Source organism: Amphiura filiformis, chromosome 7, assembly GCF_039555335.1.
Source record: "Amphiura filiformis chromosome 7, Afil_fr2py, whole genome shotgun sequence".
NCBI classification, from domain to species: Eukaryota; Metazoa; Echinodermata; class Ophiuroidea; order Amphilepidida; family Amphiuridae; genus Amphiura; species Amphiura filiformis.
Window position 1 is genome coordinate 62,176,620 of NC_092634.1, and position 19,541 is coordinate 62,196,160.

At 37.4% G+C, this 19,541-nt stretch overlaps 1 protein-coding gene across 1 annotated transcript in view; it reads left to right on the top strand.

Annotated features, from left to right (window-relative positions):
• LOC140157442 (uncharacterized) overlaps window positions 1–18,559 on the top strand; it is a 136,668-nt gene extending 118,109 nt beyond the window's left edge. Inside the window, exons 4-6 of the mRNA XM_072180644.1 lie at window positions 7,519–7,947; window positions 11,663–11,814; window positions 17,306–18,559. Of these exons, the coding sequence (XP_072036745.1) occupies window positions 7,519–7,947; window positions 11,663–11,814; window positions 17,306–17,575 (851 nt within the window). The 3' untranslated portion in view covers window positions 17,576–18,559. The remainder of the gene's footprint in view (window positions 1–7,518; window positions 7,948–11,662; window positions 11,815–17,305) is intronic.
• The last annotated feature ends 982 nt before the right edge of the window (window positions 18,560–19,541 follow it).

Sequence of the window (19,541 nt, forward strand, 5' to 3'; positions counted from 1 at the left end):
GTTTTCAACATCATTTGCAAAAGGTTCGAAAAGGTTGTCAGAAAACGTTTAAATGTCGGGTTATATAAAGGACATATAAAGGGTTTAAAACGTTTTCATAACATTCAGAAACATTTCTTGATAACCAACTGCAAATATTTTGATATAATGTTATTTAAGTGTTGACAAAATATTTGGCAAAATATGTTTGCAAAACATATTTTACAATAACATTTTGAAAACATTTTAAAAATATTGTTGTAGTGTGTTTTCATACAAAACGTCTAAAAACGTTTTCATGACCTTTATATAACCCGACATTTTAATGTTATTAAGACGTTTTTATCTAAAACGTTTTAAAACATTTTTGTGTTTGCTGGGTTATTAGTTTTTCAGAAAAATGCAAAAATATGCACAAATTTATTGAGGGGTCCCCTTAAGGTGCCAAGTATTGTATTATTGGCCGAAATGGAAGGGTTAGAAGAATGGATTAAAACAATACTTTATCATTTTCAAAACCCTAAACAAACCATATATTTTTGGAAAGCTAAGATATTAAGCTTATCAAAAATGTAATATTTGATGACATTTGACCTTGAATTGGCTAATTAGCTCAATTGTCCCCAAAATGAGGGGAAAAACAAGATTTTTAACCCAGTTCATTCAAAATCTCCTCCTACATCTCCTGAGGTATAACAATTCTACCTATCTAAATATTTAGTATAATCCTTTTCTAACAGATCTATGATGTGGTTTTTATTTAATTTCCATCCAGAAGTATAAAAATTCACATTTTTGGTTTAAAAAAACAGAAAATTCGATGATTTTCACAGGATTGTGTAATAGGTCAATCTACACATGCTGTGCAAATTTCATGGAATTTGAATGATGGGTTAATGAGGAGATTTCATTTTTAATTATTGCTCTAGAAGTAACTTTAATTTTTAAAAAAATAAAAACTTTCAAATATCCCATTTCAAGAAATTCTTCACCCAGTAGTTTTATAAATTTTGAAAAATCACTGGGTGAAAAACAATAGAAAACAAAAGAAATTAATTTCTTATGTATTATATTGTTTTTCTCGCGGAATTTGTATCACATGTGAAACAAAATTGATGATAACTTTTGAACCAAACATGCTATTTGAATGGGGTAAAAACAATTTTAAAGAACAGGAAATATAATCACTCGGGCTCTTGAAGACAATTATTTAGAGATAATCTCACATTTGATGGAAAATAAACCCCAATAATACCATAATAGAATGTGTCTATAATTTGGTTCACCTCAAGTAGTGACGTCAATGCTCGTTCGCGGTTGTGCCGCAAGCGTGCTGACAAACCGCCCCTGTGCGGGTGCGTGTACACTCAGGGCGTTTAACTTTAGGCGCGCGATTCGATACTGTGGCGAGCGAAATACGCACCTACGTCACTACCGAACTTGAGATGAACCAAAGTATATACACGGCACTCGAATCTGCATCCCGGATATGATCTCATGTTAAGCGCGTTTCTTGTAAGTGCGTTACAGTGCGTGTCATGGCACGATGCAGTGTGCGTGTATCATGGCGGTCATGACGCGATGCCGTCTGCGCTCACAAGAGGATTTCGTATTGAAATGCATCCCAGGAATGCGCTTTAATGCGGATCCCGCCTGCCCGTGTAGCGTCGCCCTGGATTATAAATTAATTGTGTATGCTATGATCTTTTACCCCTCCCCGAGTAATTTGCATATGACCCAGCAGCTGAACAGTACATATCCTGCAAGAAGGCCAGACTAATTAAGGAGTTCGACAATGCACTATTTTTCGCTTGAACATTTGGGCTAGATTGACTAGCGTCTTCAGCAGATGATGATGCTGTGATGATATCGTATCTACAACCAGGATAGTCACATGACGTCGTTAAAAAGGACTATATCATTAATAGACAAGATATCATCACAGCATCACCATCTGCTGAAGACGCTTGTTGATCTAGCGAAAACGTTCCAGGTGAGTCGAAAGATAGTACATGTATTAGGTCCTGGGCTAGGAAGTGACCCCACCCCCTCTAGGGATTTTTGGAGACAACTTTTTTTGAAACCTTACCCATATGGGAATTAGAATAAGGTTGTCTGCAAAAATGTTGACCCTGGGTTAAGGTTGGTCTTAACCCTGGAATTATGGAAACTCTTGGGCCTCATAACTGCTAAATTGTTGGTCTATTATATAAAAGTTTTTTCAAAGAATCTCATATAATGGCATTTTAATAGCAATATGAAAATGGTTTAATTTTGACACAAGCATATTTTTGCAAATGAAAAACAGTGACAGAGGGCGCTTTTTTCAACATGGCCGCCAAAATGCCTTAAAATCCCATAAAATGGCATTTTAAAATTACAATTTGAAGTATTATATTCTATTTGCAAATATGGTGTAATAATGACTCAACCCTACTATTGTAACTGAAAACCTGTGATAGAGGATGCTTTTTGAAAAAAAAATATGGCTGGCAAAATGCCCCTAAATGATTAAAATGTACTACAAATCTAGCTATTTTCAAAGTTATTACCATAGCTTTTTGTGTAATTTTGCACTTTGATTGACATTTTCTCCCGGCATGTTCTTTACACAGCCGTGACGTAACGTCACGGCTGTGTCTTTTTCTTACAGGTTCTTCTTCTTCTTCTGTCAACCATTACATTTGCTCTAGCACTCACACGCTAACATCGATTTTGACATAACTTGGTCACAATGATCATTGACCGTGCCCCTACATGTCACATGAAACTTGTGGGGTCAAAGGTCACGCAGGGGTCATAGGGGTCAAAAACGTGATTTCAACTAAAAATGCATCTTCTCCCACAACTTAAGTATGACAGCGACGCCACTTGCACACATGAATTCTTATTAACCAGTGTCTATGTGGTGTACACAGATTTTGGGTCAAAGGTCATTAAGGGGTCACTTCCGGTATGAAACGAAATACCTTCAAAAAATTTTATTAGCTAAGAAAAACATAGGAGAGTGGTGGTATGTTCACACATGAATTGTGTTTACCCAATGTATATATGATATTTTTTTTTTTTATTTGGGGTCAAAAGGTCATTAAGGGGTCATTTCCGGTATAAAACGAAATACCTTTAAAATGCATCTTCTCCCACAAATTACGTAGGACAGTAATGCCACTTGCACACATGCATTGTTATTACCCAGTGTCTATGGGGTGTACACAGATTTGGAGTCAAAGGTCATTAAGGGGTCACTTCCGGTATAAAACGAAATAAATTCAAAAATTTTTATTAGCTATGAAAAACATAGGAGAGTGATGGTATGTTCACATATGAATTGTGTTTACCCAATGTATATATGGTATTTTTTATTTGGGGTCAAAGGTCATTAAGGGGTCATTTCCGGTATAAAACGAAATACCTTTAAAATGCATCTTCTCCCACAAATTACGTAGGACAGTGATGCCACTTGCACACATGCATTGTTATTACCCAGTGTCTATGGGGTGTACATAGATTTAGGGTCAAAGGTCATTAAGGGGTCACTTCGGTATAAAACGAAATAAATTCAAAAATTTTTATTAGCTATGAAAAACAGGAGAGTGATGGTATGTTCACATATAAATTGTGTTTACCCAATGTATATATGGTATTTTTTTATTTGGGGTCAAAGGTCATTAAGGGTCATTCCCGGTATAAAACGAAATACCTTTAAAATGCATCTTCTCCCACAAATTACGTAGGACAGTGATGCCACTTGCACACATGCATTGTTATTACCCAGTTTCTATGGGGTGTACACAGATTTGGGGTCAAAGGTCATTAAGGGTCACTTCCAGTATAAAATGAAATAACTTCTAAAAACTTTATCAGCCAAGAAAAATATAGCACAGAAACGGTTCATTCACACATGAATTGATGCTACGCAGTGTATACGTAGTATTTTTTATTTGGGGTAAAAGGCCATTACGGGTCACTTCCGGTCTGAGACAAAAAAACCCTTCAAAATGCCCCTTCTGCCAAAAAATAACATGGCAAAGTTATGCCACATGCACACATACATTGACATTAGCCAATGGGTTTTCATATATTTTGGAGTCAAAGGTCATTAAGGGGTCACAACACGGCTGTGTTCGTGGTCTTAGACCACAGCTAAGTCTAGTTCTTTCTTTTTCTCAACAAGTCATAAATTGGAAATATGCACTATACTTTGGTTCATCTCAAGTTCGGTAGTGACGTAGGTGCGTATTTCGCTCGCCACAGTATCGAATCGCGCGCCTAAAGTTAAACGCCCTGAGTGCACTGTACACGCACGCGCACAGGGCGGTTTGTCAGCACGCTTGCGGCGCAACCGCGAACGAGCATTGACGTCACTACCAAAGTTGAGGTGAACCAAATTATACCTGTCTATACAAAGCTCATTTGGATTGTATATTCTCTCTTATATGGCATAAAACTCACGTGTCCAGAGAAAAACAGATTGAATGAGAAAAACAGATTTTGAATGAGCAGTTCTTGGTGCAGTTCATTTATGCCAGGATATGACCCAAAAGAAAAGTAATATCATATTTCATCATCCATTTCAGGTCGGTTGATTGTCACAATTTTGCTGCACTCCTTGAGTCCCCTGGTACATACAACACCAATATAATGAGTGATGTTGAGGAAATCCTTCTATAGCCTTATGGAACATTTAGGCGATAAGACATTGCAAAAAAAATAACCCTGCAAAAATTGCAGCAAAATGCTGAAGACAAATCATAAATGCAGACAGAAATGTCTCCTGTCAGCTTTTTCTGGTTGGGCTAGGATATCAGGTCAGGGTAATAAATAAATAAGTTAGTTGGACCCCTGATATGGGTATTGGCCAACTGCTGCATACTCCCTGAGACCCTCTCCAACACTGAAATATGGGGACAGACTTGATTTACTCTTTATGCCATTGTTATGGCATGCATTTGAATTGTTTTTAGCAAGTGTGTTATTTATTTTATTATCTTATTGTAGCGCCTGCATGCTTGAGAAGGTTATGGGAGCATAGTATAGAGGAGAAATGTCCCTGATGATGGAAATACTATCTATATACCAAACTTGTTAGGAAGATCAGAAGAACCGCGCCCCTTCTGATCAAGGGAAAACAGTATTAACGTCAAACGATTGATTGAATCCTTCACATGCTGATCTGGCAACATGTCTGCCAGTGCGGGTCCATTTGGGCCAATCAGCATCATTTCGTCGACGGATCCTTAAAGAACTTTACCCTCGATTAGAGAAAAGCGAGGGTAATTAATTTTGTTTCACTGGTTTCATTTTCTGATATTGGATTACATAATTTGATCTTATATACCTCGACACCTGCTGATGTTTGACCTTTTGCATGTCAACACATTCCTGGTGCTCTGGAGGTCAGCTGGACAGGGGAGTGAGTTTCAGGGCTGGAATTGCCAGAGGGCATATAGTATGGTGACCCAAGTGAAATCCAGCTGGTTAGGATGACAGATTGACCACTGTGTTTTTAAGACTAACTTTCATGCTCATGTCAATTGCCATGGCAACTGGCTGTCAAAGCTGAAAACATTTGAAGAAAGCATAGATTCAAAAGTTTTAAGGATATGTACATGAAATGTGAAAAAGATTGTAGGCCTCTGTGTTAGGCACAAATACATTGACATCTACCCAACTCATTCAAAGTGGCAAGAAAATCAGTGAAAAGCTGCTATTATAAAATAACTGTATAAAGCAATATTGTCCCCGGGTCTTTGTACCAGCTCTTAAAATATTATTCAATCTTTTGTAGTTAATATTGAATACCATTGATGAGAATGGCCTTTTCTGACCCTCTGAACATGCCTGATATAGCATTTCCATCAACAGTGGACATTGTCCCTATATACTATGTTCCCATCACCTTTTCAAGCATGCAGGAGCTACACTCAGCAAATAAAATAGATGGCACACTTGCTCAAAACATTTCAAATTTATGTCATACCAATGGTATCAAGAGTAAGAGTATCAAGTCTGTCATGTATTTGCAGTACATACTCCGCGTTGTATTCCATTCCCACCCCATAACCCATATTTCAATGTTGGAGGGGTCTCAGGGAGTTGGCCAATGCCCACATCAGGGGTCCAACTAACATACATTATTAATTACCCTTCCTATGCAGCTATCCTAATATCTTAGCCCACCAAAAAAGTCGCCTAAATATTCCATAGGCCCATAGAAGGTTTTCCTCAACATCACTCATTATATTGGTGTTACATACACCAAGGGACTCAAGCAGTGCAGCAAAATTATGACAATCAACCTGAAATGGATGAATATGATAATTATTACTTTTTCTTTGGTGTCATGTCCGGGCATAAATGAACTGCACCAAGAACAGTTCTTTCAAAATTTGTTTTTCTCATTCAATTTGTTTTTCTCTGGATATTGACGAGGGCTTTTGTTTCATATAAAGAGAGAAGATATTTCCAGTTTATGACTTGTTGAGAAAAGAAGAAAGAAAGAAAATGTCACTCTTTTTAAGTGCAAAATTACACAAAGTCTATGGTAATAACTTTAAAAATAGCTAGATTTTTAGTAGATTTTAGTCATTTAAAGGCATTTTGGCAATAATTTTGTCAAAAAGCACTATCACAGCTTTTCAGTTACATAATTTCAATTGAGTCAAAATAACACCATATTTGCAAATAGAATTAAATAAAAAAATATATAACAATTACTCCTATACTTCAAATTGCCATTATATGGGATTTTAAGGCATTTAGGCTGCCATTTTGAAAAAAGCACCTCTTATATTGTTTTTCGTTTAAAAAAGTAAGCTTGAGTCAATATCACACCATATTTGCAAAAAAAAAAAAAAATCTCACAATTTCTTCAAATTGCTATTTAAACGCCATTATATGAGATTTTAATGCATTTTGGCGGCCTTTTTGAAAACAAGCGCCCTCAATCAACGTCTTTTGTTTACTATAGGCTTGAGTTAATTTTACACCATATTTGCAAATAAAATAAAATGGGACATTCTCACGATGACTTCAAATTGCTATTATTCTGGCGGTCATTTTGAAAATGGCGTCCTCACCGTTTAACACAGGGTCGACATTTTTGCAGACAACCTGATTCTAATTCCCATATGGGTAAGGTTTCCAAAAACGTTGTCTTCAAAAATCCCTAGGCGGGGGGGGGGGGTCACTTCCTAGCCCAGGTCCTATATCGTCATGACAGTGTTGAAGTCTAGCTCTTATTATTGCCACTACGCATGGCTACGTATAAATATCCACAGTCTCGTATAAGATATGGACTAAGTGTATTATGATTGTATTTTACTATCAACGTTTTGATTCAGAGGTTGAGTTTTGTTTGTATTCTTTATCATATTTCTTTCTTTGTCTGTTTTATCCATTTCATCCCGTTTTCTGTTTCATTACTTTTCTTCCCCTGTTTGTATCTCTATTCTCTCACCCCTTTTCTCTCTTTCCCTCTCTCTCCCCCTCTCTCACTCACACGCGCTCCCCCTCGGTCTATTTATTTCGATTTTATAGGTCCTCAACGACAGCGTTATCTTGAAACATACGACGGTGAACATAATGCTTGGAATCACAATCCCAGTTCCATTCTACCAATTTTCCGTATCCAAGAGGGAGCCGTTGTTAAAGTTATATGTCCATCATGGCGTGCAGGAGGCCTGAATACCCTTAATGACGACCACGTGGACATCGAATGGCATCTAGGGGGACAAGATATTACGAGTGATAATCATAATGGTATTGCCCTCCAAGAGAAGGTTCAGATGTATCAATCCAACGGGTTAGGATTTAATGGTAGAAAGGGCAAGCGTGTCGCATCAATGGTTTACACCGCTCGAAAGGAAGACAACCTGAAGGTATTAGACTGCTTAGCCGTAGACGAAGATCCCTATGACTCCGCGAGGGCCTTGTCCACCAATACTGGAATGACTCTGCTTGTCTTACGTAAGTACCAACAAGTTTATTAACCCTTACATAAAAAAAACCTTACAAGGAAACCCACTGCGCATGCATGCATACCACGTGTTTCCATGACGCAATCACACTAAGTCATATCACGGAATCGCTGGTCGGGCCAGCAAAACCCCCGTGGCAAGAGGTCGGTGATCTTGTGATTGGCACGCGAGTGGTCCAGGGTCAATTCCCGGGGGTACCAAGTGATTTCTTTGTTCATGTCATATTAGAAGTAGGTTAAACAGCCTTTAAAATAGGGTGATGTTTCATATTTGTTGGGAAACCAACTTATTTAATGCAGTATGATATCCTGAGCATTTTGACACCATTTTTGAAGTTTTTAACGACGGAAAAAAGTTATCGGATTTATTTTTGCATGACGACATAGCTATTACTGAAAATGTGTGCAATGTACAGTGCAAAGGCATCATAACACTTGGATTCTTTATCACCATCGTCCAGCCGCACTGTGCAATATATTTGAGAAATCCTACATTCTTTTAAGCAGTACACCAATTTTGGCACAGATGTAGAGCTTACAATGCTAAATAATTCTTGATATGGGATTAAGTGCAACATTTCAATATGACATCAGATATTTAGGTTGAAAAACATACTTTTTATGTGATTTTTACCGCAATTTCTACCCAAAAATGTCACTGTTACAGAGGATATAATTTCCCAAAGGATCCTCCGCAAATTTTAATCTTTGTCACGTAGCTGTGGGTTGGCCAATATCCTGTGGACATACCTGGGGACATACTAGTAAATGCATGATGTGGTACAGTTCCCTATGTTTTCTCGCTGTATTTCTCACAACTAAAAATATCTCGAGATTAAAATGAGCAAATTAACCTCAAATTGAACAGAAGAAACGGCATTGGAGGGCTAAGACTACGCCCATGACGTTGATGTAAGCATCATGTCACAACGGTATTTTCTAATTGCCAAAGAGGGCGCTTTTTACTTCCACAACTTTTTTTGAGACAGGCTGTATATGGTCAATTCCAGCGAAAGCGGACAAAATTCTCTCTATGTTAACTTTCCACTTTAAAATGTCATTAATAAAGGAAATCACGTTATTGATGGAGCATATCATGTCACGTCCAATGTGCTCTCTTTGTGCATATAGGCCTTTACTAGCAAGTCATACCAGGGGACAAGTTATGATAGCTTAAATGAATTGGCGTTACCCACGAATTCAAAGATAAAGCACCATATATGTCATTGAATGTCCTTCAATCAAAATGAAATTATTACCGTTAGAAAGACGTTTGCATGATCTCTCATCATATGTAAAACGATTGAATTCCACCAAAGTTTGTGGACTCTAGAGGCCATTAAGTCAATTTGGCTAATAATTTTGTCACCCGCGTATCAAAAATAAAATGATCGTTCTGAAAATGTTAAGTGAATATGCCATAAATGACTATATCATGAAACAAAGTTTCGTTCTATAATTCTGAGGTCCAAGTGATTATTTTATGCAAATACGTTTTACCCATAAAATTCTATAAAATCAAATTTGACGTTACCCACGTATCAACTGTTACCCACGAGTCCAGCAAATATAATTGCCATAACTTAAATTAACATTTAATGACTTCGGACACTGAATTTAGTTTGACAAGCGCTTAAAATTGTAAATCGTAAAAATACGTTCACCACTTTAAAAAAGAACCTACGACGGTTTAAACTTTTGTTACCCACGAATCCCGAATAGATGCTAACCTTGAAAAATAAGGAGATTGTTTATTTTAAGTTTAAATCAGCACATATTCAAGCCATGGGTATGCTATAATTTTGACAGTACTTACAGTTTATACACCTAAGAAACGCAACCCCCAAACGGTACTATCGTACTTATAGCTTTACCCACGAATTCGGCGTTACCCACGAATCCAAGGATTTACTCGTAAATTATATGTTTCTTATGCATCTTAACATTTTGAAAACATGCGAAATAGGTTCCAAAACAGTCCTGTTTAATAGCGTCCTCTTGAAGGTATACTGAAGCTGCATCATGAAGTTTTGATTTATTATCCTAAATTACCATTTTTTGGGTAAATGCAATTGGTTAGAGAAACGGGAATCATTGAAACACAATGGAGGAATAACCGCATGGTGGTTTCCAACCTTCTGTAATATTTTCTATTTGGCCGCTTACCAATACATACCTTCAAATATGTGTTACCCACGAACATTTTGGTTACCCACGAATCCCTACTTAAATTATATTTTAACAGTGTATTGATAGTGTTTTAGTTCATAGGAACTGTCAAACACGAGTTAATAGAATATTGCTGCATGAAAATATGGAATGATTTTACTAAAATATTAATATAAAACTGTTTGCTCTGTCTATTTGAATTTGGCAACTTCATTATTCTCCAAATTTTTATACCCAAAATGCCATAATGATCCATTCTAAATATTCCATGTAGTCTGTATTTTGATTAAAATTCATTTTAGTGCCATTGCAGCCTGAATTATTGACATACGGAAAAGTATTTTTTATTTTTATTTAAAAAAAATAATAGTAATTGCTATTTTCCAGACGCTGTTACCCACGAATCCATCCGAGATCCTCATCCTGTGACGAGATACAAAATCTAACTTTATATTTATATGAAGCATTTATTCTAATCTTTCGAAATAATACATTAATGTTAAATGACAGCCACTTTGGAAAGAGTTCGAAGAATTGACACAATCTTAACTGTACACCTGGTTCTTTCTTAAAATTTGTAATAACCAAAATATTTCTTTGTAGATATATGTAATAAAATTCTATTTTACGTTCAAAGTCTTCACCGATTTCTAGTGTATATGAGTCAGACATAAAATATTGAAAGATATTAAAGAAAGTGAAATTTTATGGCGTACAACAGGTGAAAAATGCTTGAATTCGTGGGTAACATGCATATGCGCATTTAACACTTTATTTGGTCTAGCAAGAAAAGTTATTTTTCAATCCGATGGCACTTCCACCTGATGATTCACTAGACATGATCGTCTCATTTGATAAGTCTAGAATTGAAAAGGAAAACATTTTCAAAATGGCCCCCAGGGAGAATTTTGGCCCGCTTTGGCTGGAATTGACCATATATTCAGCAAAAACTTTCTTCAAAATGGCTAAATTAGGAAGATACTAATTAATTTAATTAAGTCGTATTTGCAAAACCTTGAAATGTGTGTATCACATAACGACATATTTGCCGGTCACCTATACTGCGCAAGCCCAGTATGTCGTATCTACAATTTGAAGAATTTGCTGTTTCACATAGTGACGAATTTTGCGCGACGTATTTGTTCGAACTTTGTCATCGCACGGTAAAATTGCTGTTTTGTGCTTTTCACATACTGATTTATTTGCGCCACATTTTTACATAGTGACGTGTTTGCACGACGTATTTTATTTGGTACTATTTTTTGCAGAGCAAGTTATTTTCTGATAGTAATAAGTGAATTACATTGAAAATATGTTATAAATTTATTTGCAGATTATGCAGCAAATGAAAATCGCTAAATTTTCAAATTCGATTTTCTCGAAATGCGTATATAGCAAATAATAGGGGGGGGGAGTCGGGGTGTGACCGCACCCCCAGCTATATGACATGCGACCTAAACAAAAATGTTTGTCAGTATGTGTCCTAATATCAATCCTGTGGATAACACAAAGCGTCCATCTTGTTTTATATTTTAGCCGCTCCTGCACCACAGCACTTCAAAACTACCGTTTTGCCAGATTACATTTGGATTGGAGGTTTTGTTGGCGAGATACACATTCCCATTGCCGATTACTACAACTCCTGGAAGATAGTCCTCCAGTTCCCCAGGAAAGTTTTCCGACTATATGTAAGTTAAATCGTTTTTTGTCTCGCCTGAACTTTGTTCAGGATGGGACTTATAGTAATTACTATTTCTGTCTGTCCGCGCTTGTAAAACACTACGAATGAGGACTTCGCGCAAAGCGGGACGTCCCCAGTTGTAATACTTGGGCTAGGGCTTCCCCTATGGGTGAAGATGTCAAAAATAGCATTACTCCAACTGGGTACTTTTTAGGGGTAGGGTGAGGTCTCCGGTTGTACTAAACTTGAGAACACACAGGTCCCCGATTGGTAGGAGTTTGGCACATAAAAGTCCCCAGTCGACACACAACTCATAAAAAAGTCCCCAGTTGTCAAAACAAGTCCCCAGTCGGCACACATTACAAGTAGGGGGGTGGGGGTGTGTGTGGGGGCAGGGGGGGTCCGAGCTGTATCTGGGGAACCGTAAGACCAACAGGGACGCTACTTGGTGGGAGGAAGGATATTTAAGTTTGCTCCGTAACCCTGCGTTTTCAGTGAAAAATATGCAAATTAACATAGCTAACGGGCGCATGGTAACGAAACTTAGTGGTAGGAACGATACACACCTGCTGATCACCTGATTAGTTTTTCGGCGAAAAGTATGCGCATTTCGTTGTTAATTTGCATAATTTATGCGGAACATTTCTACAAATATGGTTGGAAATCTGAAGAAATCCGCCTTGTGGAGCTGTATCTGGGGATCCGTAAGAACCCTAAGCGCTATGATGATGAAACTTGAAAGGGGCTACCATGACCAGAGGGTCTCTACCTGATATGATTTTCAACGCAAAATATGGTAATAAAGTACCGGTACCTAATTTGCGTAATTTATACATAACATGCAAAAACATATTTTCTCGGAGACTAGGGGTCGCACGTTCTTCAAACTTGGTGGGTGGGTGCATCTTGACCCCAGACAGAACAAGTTTGTATTGGTTTGTGGGTCAAGGTCACCTGAGGTCATCCAGGGGTCATTTGAGGTCAAATTACTAAAAACTGTCATATGGGCATGAAACTTGGTGGGTACAGTCAACCTTTAGAGTCTAATTTTCGGAAGGTCATTTCGGGATCATCCGAGGTCAAACAGGGGTCATCTGAGGTCAAATTACTAAAAACTGTAGTATGGGCAAAAAACTTGGTGGGTACAGTCAACATTTAGAGTCAAATTTTCGGAAGGTCATTTCAGGGTCATCCGAGGTCACTCAGGGGTCATGTGAGGTCAAATTACTAAACACTGTCGTATGATGGGCATGAAACTTGGTGGGTACAGTCATCACCCAATGGTCATCTGAGGTCAAATTACTGAAAACTGTTGTATGGGCATGAACCTTGATGGATCAAGTCAACATTGAGAGTCAAATTTTTGGAAGGTCATTTCGGGGTCATCTGGGGTCATCCAGGGTCATCTGAGGTCAAATTACTAAAACCTGTTGTATGGGAATAAAACTTGGTGGGCACGGTCAATATTTGCAGTCAAAATTTTTGGTAGGTAATTTTGGGTTATCCAGGGTCACCCAGAATCATCTGAGGTTAAATTACTAATAATTGTCGTATGGGCATGAAACTTGGTGGGTACAATCAACATTTAGAGTCAAATTTTTGGAAGGTCATTTCGGGGTCATCCGAAGTCACCCAGGGGTCATCTGATGTCAAATTACTAAAAACTGTCGTATGGGCATGAAACTTGTTGGGTACAGTCATCATTTAGAGCCAAATATTTGGGCGATCATTTCAAGGTCATCTGATGTCACTTAGGGGTCATCTGAGGTCAAATTGCTAAAAACTGTCGTATGGGCATGAAACTTGATGGGTTCAGTCAACATTTAGAGCCAAATTCTTGGAAATTCTTTTCGGGGTCACCAGGGGTCGTCTGAGGTCAAATTAGTAAAAACTGCCGGATATGCATGAAACTTGGTAGGTACAGTCACCATCAGCCAGGTAATCGTGCCCAGCCGAGAACCACCAAAATTTAGGGGTCAAATGTCAAATTTCAATATTGGTCCAATCAAGCTCAAATTGAACAGGCAAATCACCATGGGTTGTTGCAGGGTCATTTACTTCTACCAAAAGTAATCGCGAAAGCAGGCGGTCGCGAAAGCAGGCGAGACTCGTGGAAGAGTTACATAATTCTTAATCCTAATACTGCCAAATATAACAGTGCGTTAAAGGTGCGTCACCCGATCTACAGCATCATCCCTCCCCTGATGTTTCTCGTTGTTGAGTTTTTGGTATCATAAATGGATGATATTTTTCTCAAATCGATATATTTCCGAAGAAATCGTGACAAAACAGGCAAATTGTGGTTACAAAGTTCACATTCAGGGTAAGCCGAATCAACAGTACTTCTGTGAATTAAAGACGTTTCATTCCGATACAGTTCGCCCAGAAAAATAGATCAAAATACAATTATAGAGGGCTTTATAATGATATACACTTAAAACAAGAAATGCATAAGGGGCGAAATAAATAAAAAGCATAACATTATCTAAGTTATCTTTTCAAGCATGTTACGAGGAACATGAAAAAAAATGAGCCTATCCCCACTAAAAATTAAGTAAAATTAAAATAAAGATAAATCATTTTTTCATAACCAACAAATCATAAATGAAAGAAAAATGTTAAATGCATGTGATATACACAGTCAAATTTAAAAGGAAATACTTCGGGCGAATTAAATAAAATGCATGAGATATCTTGGCAAGAATCATAGTGGTATGGCAAAACGTAGGGATATGAACGGGAATATATGGCACACACGTTGTTTCTTGGAGTTTTGTTTTGCCCACACCTATTTTATTGGCGTGGGTACGCGGAAACTAGCGGCCCTTTGTCACAGCTGAATAGCTGACCTAACAGCTGAAAATGAAAAATCATCTCCGCGAAATCATCCCCGGGAATTGAATCATCTTTAAATTCATCTTTAAACTGTACTTCTGAATGATGATCTTCAATCATCTTAACTGAGTATTCTTCATTTATCTTTACTGCAGTTCCAAGGGCGAAGTATGACATTCTATCTTCAGTTTACATTATTTTGGAAATGGATTTTTGCGATGCAAAGAATAAGGTTGTCCGCACCCCAATAAAACATCAACATTTTTTTGTTTACGTTAATGGGTGGGGTATGAACGTTTGGACAGTATTTATTGTGGGACATTAGAGCACATCAGACATATCGAAATACATTCTGAATACGAAGAATGTCCTTCTGATATCAAATAATTTTGATTTTTTGAAATTCGCAATGTAATACACATTTTACGGCAAATGATTAGAAATTGATATTTTTGATATTTAACAGTACTCGAAGTAAACTTAATAAATCTGATGATTTATACTTAAAGTTCATGTACTAGGTGGGATGAAAATTAGGTCTTTTGGGGAAAAAAATCCATATCTTCAATGTGAAAGGTCAAAATTTTCAATTGATCGTCGGCTTTTCCTCCCAGCTACATACACTTTAAGAATATATCATTAGATTTATAAAATTTACTTCGAGGACTGTTATATATCAAAATGTGAAAAATATCAAATTTTAATAATTTGTCATAAAATTTGTATTATATCGTGAATTTCAAAAGTGAAAATCATTTGATATCAGAAAGACCTTCTTCGTATTCAGAATGCAATTCGATATGCCTGATGTGCTCTAATGTCCCACAAAAATACTGTCGAAACGCTCAAAACGCTCACTCCAGATCCCTTAAGTGTGTCAATTTTAAAAATCACTGAAAGCTCCCTGCGAGCTAAATATTTTCACACCAACACAATGTTGACATAGGACTTATGTCCTGGCATCTGTCTGAAGATCATATGCCTGTAGTCTGGACACGGTCACCGAATTAACTGTTATACCTTAAGCAATCACACAGTGCTATATAATAGGGATCCCGGGAGTGTCCACCCTCGGGGCAAGTCTGCCCACCCCGTGTTTCTGTTTTCGTAACAATGATGATGTAATTAGCTGACACACGTCATAATTAAGTGCCCAAGAAAACCAACACATTCCGACAAATCTCACCACAGAAATTATCGTCAAAAATGTTTCCGAGTCAAGGAAGTTTACTTTTTAGAATTACAAAATTAATATTGTAATAATCTTAAGACCTTGCAGAGACGGATTTTGTTCTTATATTTATTCGGAAGGTGATCGTTTTGCCCACCACATTATGAAATTAAAAGATCAACATTTTGTGTTTAGTAGGCATAACACGAGGTAAAGTAAAAAAATACCGTCGGGGCAAGTCCGCCTTGTATGTGAAGGGCAAGTTCGCCCTGTATTTTCCCTGGCGGACTCCCGGGATGGATTCGCCCCATCGGCGTATTATGCATAATATTGATAATTATACCTTTAAACAGGGTAAAACTACATGCAAGCGTGTTTTTTAAAGTTAAGTGGTACCACCGTTTATGCCATAAAACCAAAATTGCCGAAGCTGCAAATAAAGGTTTTGCTCATTTTGGACTCCTACATTTATTAGCTTACATTAAACCCCTTCAATAAATTTAGTATACTCTTTGGAAGAGAATGAGTACCCAATATACCCTTTACTAAACGTTTGCATTAAATTTATCATTGTTATGCAATATTATAACCTTTTCGTTTTAATAGGGCGAACTTACACCACCATACAGGTGGACATGCCCCAGCACGGGGAAAGTCCGCCCTTGCATCGTAATTTTTATTTTCCCTTCTCCTGCCGTTACTGAAAGCTCAATGTTTTTACAAATGTGGTAGTATTTAGCTACAGCCATCTAACATGAGAATTGCCCTCTCTAGGCGAGATTGAAAAAAATAGGGCGAACACGCCCCGGTCTCCCCTACTAGGGACTGTGTATGAACTCCTAATTGGCCACACATCTTGAGCATCATAGTATTTTTGTTTTTGTTGCAATGTGTTAGTAGTCCTACAGGTGTAGATGTTATTTAATGTAGGCCCACAGGAAGACAAGATTTGCCCAGAAGTCCTATAGTGCCCCCCCTCCCTCCCGCGCTATTCACGGCTAAACACATGGGGAGTATTCCTACGGGGCAAATTTGGTTTACTGTGTAGACTACGGTGGGGGAGGGGTTGTTCTTGTCTTGTTTTTTTTACTATCAGTGTATTCCTACAGTGCAATTCTTTGTCTGTGTAATCCTACGGGGAGAAGATTTAACAGTAGTCCTATTTTTAGTGACTGTAGTTATACGAAGGACTTTTATTCTTTACCATTTTTAACGCTTTCAGAAACTTTTAAAATCCTCCAATGGTCATAACATTTCATGTAAAACTTGCCAACAATCAAATCAAATCAAATCCAAACTCTATGAATTTACGAACCGCGAAAGACGGGTGACTGACTGATCTCCTAGTGAATTATAAAATGATGCATATCATTACAATCACAATATTATTACGATTATTTATAAGCCCAGCCATTATTATGTATTATTTATTGCACTATTCATGTCCTAACTTTGTTCCGTTTTCTTTCTTTTTAATTGAATTATTATACAGGGTGGTAACTTCAACATAGCCCCCGAACCATGTTTACATGGTGGATCATGCACCACGAGTCAATACACTTGGATTATCTACAATACCTATGAAAATCGCGTGCTTAGCCCTATTAAAGATCTGCATTTGAGATTTGTCGCGGAGGTGTCCAAAAAGATACGCACTGGTCGTGGTCGTGGTCGTGGTCTTGAGGCCGATGTCACCTTCTATGGCTATAACAAAGTCTTCGGCTCTGATTACAAGCCTGTTTTGTCTTCAGATGTGGAGTAAAATGGATGGCGTAGTATCATGATAAAAGGGTGTAACAATTACACTTAACTCCTCTGGAAGTATTATTTTGTTTCTTTGCCTATGTCCATACCTGCGCCTACACCATGATGTTTTGTCTTTAAGGATTGTGAAATACTTTTCTATAGCAGTGTGCAATCATATTTCTGACTGATATCCCCATGAATCCATGATAGTTTCATGATTAAAACCGAAACAGACAAATATGTACTTCTCTAACAATTGCGAGTTTCAATTCAAGTGTGGAGTATATGCGCATAGTAATGCGCACAGAGAAGTTTGTAATGTGCGCAGTCATTGAAATACCTGCATGTTCTCCGCATCTTGACTAAAACTCGTAATTGTTGGTATGTATTTTCATGTAAGGATGGTTTTTTTGGTGACGTTTGTTTCGATAAAACAAAATTAGCTCGCAAATTGAAGCCTCCGCTAGCTCTCCAAGTGCCCTGTGTAAGATTTTGCGCGGTTCATTTGGTCATTATTTGTATGCCAATTTCCCATATTGAAATGATTTTCTCTAAATTAGCTTGATAAATTCTCGTTCGTTACGATGTAGGTCTCCCAATATCAATAATTGCATTCAATTAGGAGATGGGCTTGAATGAAAGAATAATTATTTTGAATGATCGAGAAATGTTACTCCTAATCTGCATTTTGTGCATTTCACATGGGCCTGCAAAATATGAAACTACATACAAGACAACAGAAGCATAATTTATGTCATGAATGTGGCAATCATGGTAAAGGCAGTTTATGAATGCATTAACAAGACAAGAAATATACAGCCTGTTAGCGAGTTTCATATTCCTTAAAGTCGAGACTTGAACGTATAAATTATCTTTTCCAGATTCATACATACAGCCTCGGCATTTATATATTTATTAGAACTATTATTATACTTATCATTGCAACTGGATGTAATAATTTTACTGGTTTATAGTTATGTTATAACGTTTATAATATAAACGATTGAAATTGTAAAAATTGTTTCCGAGTCAAGGAAGTTTACTTTTTTAGAATTACAAAATTAATATTGTAATAATCTTAAGACCTTGCAGAGACGGATTTTGTTCTTATATTTATTCGGAAGGTGAACGTTTTGCCCACCATATTATGAAATTAAAAGATCAACATTTTGTGTTTAGTAGGCATAACACGAGGTAAAGTAAAAAAAAATACCGTCGGGGCAAGTCCGCCTTGTATGTGAAGGGCAAGTTCGCCCTGTATTTTCCCCTGGCGGACTCCCGGGGTGGATTCGCCCCATCGGCGTATTATGCATAATATTGATAATTATACCTTTAAACAGGGTAAAACTACATGCAAGCGTGTTTTTTAAAGTTAAGTGGTACCACCGTTTATGCCATAAAACCAAAATTGCCGAAGCTGCAAATAAAGGTTTTGCTCATTTTGGACTCCTACATTTATTAGCTTACATTAAATTGTAAAAATTGTACATCTTACATTATTACATATACTTCGGCCACATTGTTTTATAGGTCGCAAGACAAAATAATGCATTCTTGAAGTGAAGTGACGAAACATCCGGAAGTTTAAGCAAAATATATGACAAAAGCTATTCTGAAAAAGACACTAAAGTTGTCTCGTTTTATGGCTCGATCGATGTGCTATTCTAGTTGACATCCGTACACCTTTGTATGTTTATGGAAGACATCACTCATGAGTGAATAAATTTTGTTTTCCAATCGGAGAAACAGTCTTTGGTTTCAAATTCGTGCATTCGTCTGATTGCATTTGGTTGATGTTGCCATTTCATGGCCCACACTCTACTTGCAAATAATTTTTAACTTGAATAGTGATGTTATGCGGTACTGGATAGTTCTGTTACTCACGCCTTGGTGCTTACGCCGTTAATCCATTTAAAAGCACTCTCCTGTCAGTGACGTGATTTTAATTAGCTAAACGGGCGTAAGCTGCACCACCATGGCGT